The sequence below is a fragment of the Schistocerca gregaria genome, chromosome 7 (genome assembly GCF_023897955.1).
Source record: "Schistocerca gregaria isolate iqSchGreg1 chromosome 7, iqSchGreg1.2, whole genome shotgun sequence".
Lineage (NCBI taxonomy): Eukaryota > Metazoa > Arthropoda > Insecta > Orthoptera > Acrididae > Schistocerca > Schistocerca gregaria.
In genome coordinates this window covers 419,712,678-419,724,789 of record NC_064926.1, presented here as the reverse complement: position 1 = coordinate 419,724,789, position 12,112 = coordinate 419,712,678, and the positions used below count along the sequence as shown (strand labels likewise).

Below are 12,112 nucleotides of genomic sequence, written 5' to 3'. Positions count from 1 at the left end.
GGACGAGGAATTTACTATGGATCTTATATATACATACTCACCTGAATAATTGGAACAGTAATTCTGTTTCTAGTTATAGCAACTGCATTTATAGGATACGTTTTACCATGAGGTCAAATATCATTTTGAGGTGTGACAGTAATTACTAATTTATTATGAGCAATTCCATACTTAGGAACAGATTTAGTTCAATGGGTGTGGGGAGGATTCCATGTTGATAAAACAAAATTAAATCGATTTTTTACATTTCATTTTGTATTACCATTTATTTATGGCAGCAATTCATTTATTCTTTCTTCATCAAACAGGATCTAATAACAGACTAGGGCTAAACGGAGATATCGAAAAAATTCCATTTCACCCATACTTTACTTTCAAGGATTCCATTACATTTGTATTAATAACATTGTTATTAATTATACTATGTTTAATTAATCCTTATCCCCTAGGAGACCCAGACAATTTTGTACCCGCTAATCCATTAGTAACACCAGATCATATTCAACCAGAATGATATTTCTTATTTGCATATGCAATTCTACGGTCAATTCCTAACAAGTTAGGAGGTGTTATTGCACTATTCTTATCAATTAGAATCCTAATAATTTTACCATTTTATAATAAAACACCATTCCGAGGTTTCCAATTCTATCCTATTAATCAGATTTTATTCTGAATCATAGTAGTTGTTGTATGTTTATTAACATGAATTGGTAAACGATCAGTTGAAGAACCTTACATTATAACAGGGAAAATCTTAACAATTATCTACTTTACATACTTCTTAATTACTGTCCATGTTGCAAACGCATGAGATAAGCTAATTAAGGAATAATAAGTTAATTAGCTTAGGAAAAGCATATGTTTTGAAAAGATAAAACTAGAAGTTTAACTCTTCTGTTAACTTTTCTTTAAAAATTTCACTAAATAAATGAGATAAATAAAATGTTTAAACCAACAAAGAAAATAAAAAAATTCAAAGATAAAGGTAAAAAACTTTTTCAAGCCAAGTATATCAATTTATCATAACGGAACCGTGGTAAAGTACCCCAAACTCAAATAAAGCCAAAGGATATAATAACAAGCTTAATAAAAAATATAAAAGAAATAAAATCACCACCTAAAAAAATTAAAGCTAATAACATTCTTATAAAAACAATTCTAGTATATTCAGCTAAAAAAATGAAAGTAAATCCACCTGCACCATATTTAATATTAAAGCCTGAGACTAATTCAGATTCACCTTCACCAAAATCAAAAGGAGTACCGTTAGTTTTGGCCAACCAAGATGCAAACCAAGCTAAGGCTAAAGTAAAAGAAATAATAGTAAATCAACAATAAAGCTGATAATTTATAAAATCAAACATGTTAAAACTAACAAATTAAAATAATTAAAGATAATAAAATCAAAGCCAAACTAACTTCATGTGAAATTGTTTGAGCAACAGAACAAAGGGAACCTAGTAAAGAATAATAATCAACCAGCGATTATAATGGTATAGACACCTAATATAGTGCAAGGTAAAAAAAACATAAGAAAAATAACATATATAAATTAAGTAAGGGAAAATTACTCAAATCATTAAATTAAAAACAGGAGAAAAATAATAAAGTAAATAATTAGATATAATAGGAATTGGCTGCTCGTTACAAATCAACTTAATAGCGTCACTAAAGTGTTGTGGGATTCCTGCAAATCCTACTTTATTTGGACCCTTACGGTTCTGAATATAACCGAAAACCTTATGCTCCAATGAAGTTAGAAAAGCAACACTAATTAAAACACAAATAACTAATAAAAGAAAATTTAAAATAAACATAAATAAATCACAAAGTATCAATGCTATTTGTAGAAAAGAAAATACATAAATGAATTCTAAATTCACCACATTAATCTGTCAAAATAGTAAATTAATAAATATTAATCAATGTAATAAAAAATATTTTAACCATATGGTCCTTTCGTACTAATATGGATTAATAGTCTTAGGATAGAAACCGACCTGGCTCACGCCAGTCTGAACTCAGATCATGTAAGAATTTAAAGGTCGAACAGACCTAATCACTGGGCTCCTGCACCCAAAATTTTTCTTAATCCAACATCGAGGTAGCAATCAGCTTTGTCGATATGAGCTCTCAAAAACAATTACGCAATTATCCCTAAAGTAACTTAATCTTATGATCATAAATTATGGATCAAAACAACAAACATAAATCAATGATATAATAATGAAGAGTTTATTTATTCTTCATGTCATCCCAACAAAACATCATCATTAAATATAGAAATACAAACAAAAAACTGTATATAAGTAAAATGTTAAGATCTATAGGGTCTTCTCATTCTAAAGAAGAATTTAAGCCTTTTGACTCAAAAGTTAAATTCGAAAATTTATTAAGAGACAGTTGATTTCTCGTCAAGCCATTCATTCCAGCCACAAATTAAGAGAATAATGATTATGCTACCTTTGCACGGTCAAAATACCATGGCTCTTTAAAAACCCGCTCAGTGAGCAGGCCAGACCTCAAAATATTTTCAAGAGGACACGTTTTTGATAAACAGGGGGAAATCGATTTTGCCTAGTTCCTTATAATAAGTTTACAAGGTAAAAATTTTATACAAATAAATATATTAATTCTATCATTATTGCGAAAATTTTAAAATTAAATCAATAATCTTAATAAAAAACCTAAAATATTTACAAAATCAAAATATAAAATAATGAACTAAAATGTAATCTCAAACATAGCTGGTTTAAAGCTTACTATTATATTTTTAAAAACAAATTATAGGTTATTAACTTCAAAGCTTATCCCTTAAAGAATAAATAAGTTAGTATTTAAAAGTAAAAAATTAAATGAAAACAACTAACTTTAAAAAATTAAATTTTTTCTTAAGAAACTAGATATCTTAGGAAACGATTGACATCTCATTTCTATAAATAATTTAATAATAATTATGATACATTAACTATAAATTATTTATAAATCAACCCAAATTGAGACAAGTAAAATAAATATTAAAATTTTGATAAACCCTGATACAAAAGGTACAACAAATAAAATCTACTTTAAAAAATTTAAAATAATATTTCATAAAACATTTACATTACCAATACACTATGATTTAAAAAATCAATTCTATAAAATACACTAAGACAAAATCCAACAAAATTATTTATATTAAAGAATTAAATAAACAAAAAATAAATATAAAAAATAAATAATCGAGATATCCTGATTTGCACAGAAAAAGTTTCAGTGTAACTGAAACACTTTACTAATAAGTTATATCGTGAACCTCTTCCTAGATACACTTTCCAGTACATCTACTATGTTACGACTTATCTCATCTAAATTGAAGCTACTTTAAAACAATCAAAATAGAATAATCAATAATGAGAGCGACGGGCGATGTGTACACACCTCAGAGCCAATATCAGTTAAATTAAATAAATTAAATCACTATCAAATCCACCTTCATTAACAGTATTTCACCATCAAATCTGTTATAAACAAAAATCTATTTTAATCCACCTCCTCTTAACTATAAGCTGCACCTTAACCTGAAATATTTTATAATTATAAATCTTGAGAATTATAACTCTAAAAAGATTCTCTGATAACGGAGATATACAAACAAATAAATTAAGTAGAGTAAATCGTGTCTTATCAATCACGGGGTAGGTTCCTCTGAATGGAATGAGATACCACCAAATTCTTTGGGTTTAAAGACCTTAACTAATAGTACCCTGGTAAATATAATTAACATTCAAAATAATAGGTTATCTAATCCTAGTGTATTATTTAAATTTCACAGATTCATAAAAAGAGCTATAAATAAATTTTAACATGTCACCTTACAAATTTATTTTTTTTACATACCTACCAAATTTCATCAAGATCATTTCTTCACACTTGGGAATGTTCCATTGTCTGTTCAGTGGTCCTATTGCCCAGTATCCATGACATTTTGGCCTTCTGTTCACTAATTTGCTGGACAATGGGACTTCTCCCAACTAGAAATTGTAATAATAATATTCCAACAACTGTTATTTTTATGAATTTGTATTTAGGCTACCATTTTGACTCCTAGAGTCATCTTCAGGCCCTGTAGCATGGACAACAAAAGCATCCAGTCATACAAGTATACAACAGGGAACCTATATTTGTGCCTGGTTTCTATAGAACACTTCATGAGCTTGTACTCTTCATTCATATGACAACAATTAGTTAAAGAGTTTCTGTGTTTATTAACATGTTAACTCAAACTTTGAGTTAACAGCAGGTTTTTACCACACAGGATTTATGAGCTTTCCAGGGTAGATAATTCATCTGGTTGAACAAGATACACAAAAGGAATACACTGCTGAACAACAACTCAGTTGTTGTTACATGTGTGGAGATCACACAATGCTCATGAAGTATTCTATAATTTCAAGTGCAAATCCAGGTTTCCAGTTATGTACATACACCTGTGACTGGGTGTGTTTTCTCATTCACACTACAGAGCCTGAAGATGACACTACTGAGGAGGCAAAACTGGTACCATAAATAAAAAGCTATACAAATAATAGTTGTTGGAATTTTATTGTTACAATTCATCAACCAGACACAGCCTCACATTTCACAACTGTAAGATGGAGTTACGTTACTTATCTTCCATCTAGCTCTTCCAAATTCTTCATCTTCTCCACATTATTTTTTTAGTTAATGCCTCACTATACTAAACCCTATCATTGCAATAGTCCAGAACCATTCTCTTGTTAATGTCAGTCCAGAAGACAACACCAGCCAATTTCAGGCTGTCATGTACTTGACATATGGCTACCAATATCTGTTTCTTGGTTGACTGTCATACAATATTTCGAGGCACCAGTCTTCTGACTGGTTTGACATGGCCTACCCTAAATTCCTCTCCCGTGCCAACCTTTTCATCTCAGAGCATCACTCCCAACCTACTTCCTCAATGATTTGCTGGATGTTTCCAAATTACTGTCTTCTTCTGATTCTGCTGCTATTTCACAGCTGGAACACAAATACCTATGTATCTACAAATGCAATACTTCAAAGGTGACTTTAGAAAGAGGTTTGTGAGCATTCTGACCATAAAGTCCCTGCATCCAGTCCTGGAAGTTAAAATATCTTTGGCAGGCACTTTTACATTTCTCAGCTCAGACTGTATAGCGTGACCTAAGTCAATTTCTTTGGCAGGAATAGGACTAGCTTCATCATCAGGTTTTAGATTACATACTGATTTCAGAGCAGATAATACATCAGGCTTAATTACTATCGACTTACATCAGCAAGAGTAGGAGACAGGAAAGTTGCCATACGGGCAAGACATTGGAATTCCCTCAAGAAGGACGTGACCTGACCCAAAACAAAGGCAAAAAAGATATTTTAGCAAGCACTGAGGATCTTCAAGGTATCCATAAATGATACTGTGTGATGTCTTGATCTGCCCATGCTGCATATTACTGGCTACATTATCATTAGGAAATATGACCAGCAAAAAAGCAATCTGCTTCCCTGCAGTGGAAAAGGACACACGGTTTTTGACAGCCCATAGAGTTCATAATATTTTCACCCTTGTAATATCATCCTAGATCAGGTACTTCGAAATTTGACTTCAGCTTACACAGCATTAGTGGCAGTGGTGGAGGCGACATCAGGCTGCAGTTGCTGGGAGGACAATGAACTGGACTTCAACTGCAAAAGTCCCAATTCAACAGTCACTGCCACATCATCAAGCATTAAAGGATCATGCCCAGTTATCTCGCCAGACAATAGTGAGCATGATCCAGAAGTGCCAGTGCTCTGAAGACAATCCAATATCCCAACAAGATGATGACATCACTAATGTGATTCACTGCAACACCAATGGAAAGTTTCCATAATGAAAGCCAAAACTTGACATCAGAAAAGGAAAGGGCAGGTTACATCAAGCCATGCAATGGCAGCTTCAGAATGCCAATGTCTGGTGGTCACTTTGGAGCGCCACCCAGTTGGCAAGTATTCCCAGATCACCTGACTTTCCTATTTTCCTCACTTATATTTTAAACCAATACTGGAATATCCTTCTAATGGCATAATGTATCAACAAAACAGCAGTGTAAAAACAACATCATTGTCAAAAAATATAGTCAGTGGGGGTATAAAGAGCACTGGATAAGAACAGAAACATACTCTAGTGCTGGTGCAGGAAACCCTTAGACAGTGAGGTCTACACAAATTTGGTGGAATGCAAAGTGACAACATTACTCAAAACATGTCCACAAATGTTCATCCTGGTTTCAAATAACAGCTCTACAGTTTCATTTTTTGACCTTCTTTTACACTCACTAACTCTAGATCAGCCTCTAAGAGTCTATGTGTCACTTAACAATCATAGTACTTCATTTGCCAAGGACTGGCAAAGAAGACAAATGTCCACTGTCTTCCTGAGCACCGCAACTGCCTTGGAGTGCTTAGCTCCTTTCAAATGGCTGATGAGACCCATCTTTCCCATGTTGCTAAGAGTGAAATATTTGCTGTATACTGTGCAATATGCCTAGAACTCTGACATCTTATGGTCCTTGATGTTCTCAAAGCTCCAATCATTCAGCCATTCAGCAGTGAATTTGAACTTGCCTGGGTGCTGAATTTGATCTTGCCTGCTTTCACCATGATCTGCAACCTGAATGGTGCAAGAGCTGCCACAGGACTGAGGACAGAAAGTTGTCTGCTGACACTGTTTCTGCCGCAACCAAAAGCTGGTGCACCTTTGAAGGTGAACCAAAACATGAGTGAGTCAGCAAATAGTGCTTGTGTCGTTGTGAAGTGCAAGGGCACTGGTTCAAGTTACAATCTACTTCCACATTAGATCACTACACACAAGCAGATTTTCCTGACAAGCCACAAACATTCCCAGCAGAGTCTTGGAAACCTGTAGTAAACCTCTGTGCATTTGTAGACTGCACCCACAGTTCTTAGGACTGACAATCCACCCTCAGAGCCTGGTACACACAAGTGCGGATCTCGCAACAGGTCACAATCAGTCAGGAAGACTGCTACATTGTTTTGTGCCTGCTCACCAGCTTCTGTCATTCTTAAAGCACTGCACTCATATCACCTACCCTACAACCTTTCTCACACAGTTTTAAGGAAACTATTTGATGAAAAAATCATTGGTTTTAACATTAGTTATAGCATTATATTCAGGTTGTTGATGAAGTGCCTATGATTTTGTTAATGGTCATAATTACTATGATATTATGGGTACGAGTAACAACGGTGTAAAATTCAAATTCATTGCTATGAAACATAGGGATCGCCATGAATTTGCATTTAGTACATATTGGACCATATATTGCTGTGTATGAGATTTAGCTAATATATAGTTTTCTGTAAACTTGGAAAAAATCAATATCTAATTCCAAACTCAAGACTGAACAAAAGAGGATGAAATATTCACGATGTCCCTCATGTCTCATAAATAGTTCAAGATATTGAAATGAGATTTTGGCAAATGACAGTGCAGAAATAGGAGAGTATTGTGCTACATGATAAACATGGAATTTTCTTATGAATTGTGATATACGAGGAACTGTACACATTTGCAGTGGAATGATGCAATTTTTTGAGTTCTTGATAGCTGGTGAAATGAGTATTAATGTGGCATTGCAACAAGATAAGTAAAGAAGCTATATGTTTATTTTTATACTGAGAATGTGATTTTCAATAGCCTTTGCCCTGACTTGTCCTCGGTTCCTCATATAATAGACTGCTGTGTCAGTGTTCTGTACCAAGTGCAACTGCATCAGGATTTTAGTGAGTTGACATTGTACAAACTCCACTTTGTTTCACCAAAAGAAATAATTTTAACAAGGCAAGAAGAGAAATGTATTACTCGAAATTCACCACTGATGAGTGAGTGCTTTTCAGGTACACCAAGTTTAGTTGCTACAAGTATCCTTCCTTTCAATATTTGATGGTGTTTGGCTGCTGTCCACAGAACACCTCTCTAGCAGAGTATTCATATCTACCAGGTTACAGTGCAAGGTTCTATGCCTTCTCCACCAGGGCAGTTTTGCGCACTGAACTGTTAGCTAGGAGACATGTCTTTTAACCAGGGATTGATGGCAAAATCATCCATTTTCTTGGAGCTTGTGAGCAGCATACAAGCAACAGGCAGGTCCTAGGCCATCTCTGTGTCCCTCACCCACTCCATGCCAGCCATGGGAACACATTCATGTAGACTTTGCAGGTCCCTTCTTGAATTCCTATTGTCTCTTGGTTGTGGATGCATTTTCCTGGTTTCCTTACACTCTCCAGTGTGTGTCGACACACACCATTTGTACAATTTTGCAGTTTTTTTTCTATTGAGGGATTGCCTTGCACCTTAGTTTCCAATAATGAGCCCCAGTTCGTTTATCACACCTTTCAACTGTTTCGTTCCCATCATGGCATTCATCAAATTATGGCTATGCCATTCCACTCACAATGAAATGGTGAGACCAGATGATTGCCTTCTATGTTTTCTGAGCACCTATCATTTCACGCCTATGGGGAAACAGAGGCCAGCTTAGTTGCTTCACAACCAGCAGCACACATGCTCATTCACCTTCTGCAGCCTACGCCGCATCTGCTGCAGCTGGGTTTGTCTGGCCACTTCGCAACAGGATTGCCAGTGTAGGCACGAGGATTTGGTCACTGGCCCAAGTGGATACCAGCTGCTGTTGTCCACCACTGGGGATGCCATCCATGTAATGTCCATATGGCCAGCAGGCCTGTGGCAAGCCATTTTGACCAGTTGCACTCTTGCTCATTGTTAGAAACTACCAGTTTGCATGTGAGGCCTCTGTCTGAAGCCCACTCCACCACCTTATGCTTCGGGACTGTCATTGCCTGCTGTAGAGGTGCCCCTGTCCCATTGGCTACCCCCTCCACATGTGGTGCCATGAGATTCCAGCTTCCTGGTGCCAGTCCATCTCATGTTCATTGCCACAACCTGCTGTTCCAGTCAGGCCTCCTCCACCAACCCTCTCATCATCATCGCCAGACACTTGGACCTGCCTGCTGATGACGAAGCACAGATCGTGATGGCACCCTCCTCCCCAGCACTGTAGTCCGGTGCCACAAGGGCACCGCATTCTGCTCTTCTGCTGCAGTGCCCACCCACCACATCATCCAGACCCCGCTATTAACACTGGCTGCCGCTACTCCAGATAAGGTGAATGTGTCTCTCATCGGGCTGCTGGCATCTCTTGCATTGTCTGGGCAACCTCTTCGCATGAGGGAGAGGTGTGCTGCATCCTGCTACTGGTGCGTGTGATAGCATCACCACATGTGTTTACTTAAATCAACTGCCAACAGTAAAGTGCAGGTCAGTCACTAGAGGCCACCTGAAGGAATCTTGCACATGGCATGATCTCCACCGCACCGTCTACCAGTGGTTCGTGCCTACATATGTACTTTTCACCTCACTAGGTACCAGGTCTTTGTTGCAATTTCCTATGAACACATTTACTTTTTTCTCATGCTTTACTTAAAGCACTGTCTATAAAAATAGAGATACTGGTACTGTGTAAAGTTTTTCTGGAAGACACTACAGAATGTTATCATTTCTGTGTAATTTACCCATCATTATCATTTACAACAAACATTTAGCCTTTTCATTGTTTTGATATTTCATTCATTATTTGCCTTCCCATTTGCTTTTCAGTCTGCACACTCTGCAAGGGACCCTTATCTGATACCTGTTCAGTGTTCATTGTGCATCCATTCTACATGAGGTTTGCACTTCTAGTAATATTCCACATTTGTATCATTTAGGATGTAAATATTTAGTGACTGGTTTGTACTATTATTTCATATTCATTCTCTCCTTGTTAGGCCTATTATCAAATCCAATTCTGTCTGTTAGTGCATAACTTGACTTGTTCCACATCCATGAAGTTTCTTTTGCTTGATGAGATTTACTGAACATGATATGTGAATTACTACGTGAAAAAAATATATATCACAGCCTTGGAAATTATATAAATATATTATTTTCAAGTCCTGAATACTGTTTTGTCTTTGAAAGTAAGGTCTCATACAAATGTATTAGTACCACCACAACCTTGCAAAATTTCACCATCTTCACCTTAACCAAGTGGAAAGAGAAATTTAGTTAGTTTTCTTTTATTGTCATTGTACTTTTATTTCATTTATGAACAAAAAAATATCTAATGTGCCACATATCTGTATCTTTCAAATATCAACCCTTCTAGAAAGATAATTTCCAGTTGAATCTTAAGTTTACATGCCATACAGGTCAAACTAAATAATCTTTTGTTGTTAATTTATGTAATATTTTTCACTAAATCAGAGAAACATTTCAAGCAAATACTGAAGTACCAAATTGTACTGGTTACAAAAGTATAGCACATTCTTTGGTGCAGTACTTTTGTTATACCAAAAACAAAAATTACTGATATAAATATGGAAAAATATATTCATACATGATTTCTTATAATTGTCTATTATTTCAACATGTCTGTCATGCAGGTTCTCAAATTTTTCTGTACAAGTGCCATAATTCTCCATAATCATTTGATTTGTATGAACAAGATAATCTCTAATCTTCATAAATGATTGAAACGAAATACTCAAGTTTTGCAGATATTCTTGCAATGTTTCACAAGTCTTGCGAGTATTATGGATCCTGTAAGAGAGATAATTACCATTAAATAATTCTAAATTATTTATTTGTGATTATATCATACTGTTAATCACCAATATTGATACTAGTCATAAGTGATGAAAACAAATCAAAGTTGCCTAGCATAAATGACATATCATTCATGTAAAAGGGAGTAACATTTTCCATTACCCAATTGAGTTATAAATGTGTTTCAAAATATGGTATTTATCAAACTATTTCACATAAAATATGAAGTGTTACATTAAAGTAAATGGAAATTTGCAATACTTCCATAAAAAAGAAGGTTGGAGTTTAGTACCCAATCAAATATGAGATCATTAGAGAGAAAGAGAGAGAAGAGAGAAGGAGAGAGAGAAACCTGATGTTCCCCAAAAATTATTTAAGGAAGCTGTAAAAATCTAAACTGTGATGAGCAGACAGAAATTTGATCATTATTCTTCCCAAGTACAAATCCTGTGTCTTAACACTGGTATTCATCCTTTGCTGCAGTCCAGAACATACTGAAAAGGAAAGTGTTAGGAGAATCATGAGGTTAAAGAATCAACTGAGACAGTCAAATTAAGAACAATAGTCAGACATTTGAATGAAAAACGATGAAATTGCTAAGAATGCTAGTTGTAACTGCAGGAAAACAGTGAATATCTATCCACAAGTCAAAGGTATCTGCAGCTCTTGCCAACACGAACTTTATAGAGTTACTACAGTACAGCAACACTGTATCTAAAATACAGGGTGTCCCACTCAAACCTCCCAGATTTTAAGGATCCAGGCGAGAAAAACCACAGTAGAAACGAAACGACAACGAGAAATGCGCCACATTGTAGAGCATCTCAAAGAATTTATATCATCGCCAGAATGCAGCATGGTCCCATGAAGTGAAAATTGCAACTCCACAGCAGCACAAGCAAGCAGTAGTGTGTTTTGCAGAAACAAAATCGCCGATTATTGTGCAAAGAAATTATCGCCATGTGTATGAATTTGATCCCCCTGATGTGAAAACAGTTAAAGACGGTGCATGTTAAAGAGTTTCAGAAGAGACAGTGGAGGACATCAGACAAAACATTTCTCAGGAGGTCATGTAAGTCAATTTGTCAACATCTAGGCAACCTGATGTACCTTGATCAACACTGCATTGTGTAGTTTACCAGAGTTTCCATACGTGTGTCAACAAAGTGCAAATTCTGCCACATCTGACGCCAAACGACAAACCACGCCAACATCAATTTTCTGCAGATATGCTGCAGTGTATTGATATGGATGCCAACTTCCTGGAAAGATGTTTATTCTCAAATGAGGCAACCTTTCATCTGTCAGGAAGGGTTAATAGGCATAATGTTTGGATTTGGGGTTCAAAAAATCTGCACGTTGTCATTGAACAAGTTCTTGATAGCCCTAAACTAAATGTCTGGTGCGGGCTACTGC

General features: G+C 35.6%; 1 protein-coding gene across 2 annotated transcripts in view; it reads right to left on the bottom strand.

Annotated features, from left to right (window-relative positions):
* The window catches only part of LOC126281196 (uncharacterized), a 239,262-nt gene that overhangs the window by 177,291 nt on the left and 49,859 nt on the right, over positions 1–12,112 (bottom strand). For both annotated transcript variants that reach the window (XM_049979905.1, XM_049979906.1), the window contains exon 3: positions 10,488–10,690. In XM_049979905.1, the coding sequence (XP_049835862.1) occupies positions 10,488–10,690 (203 nt within the window). The remainder of the gene's footprint in view (positions 1–10,487; positions 10,691–12,112) is intronic.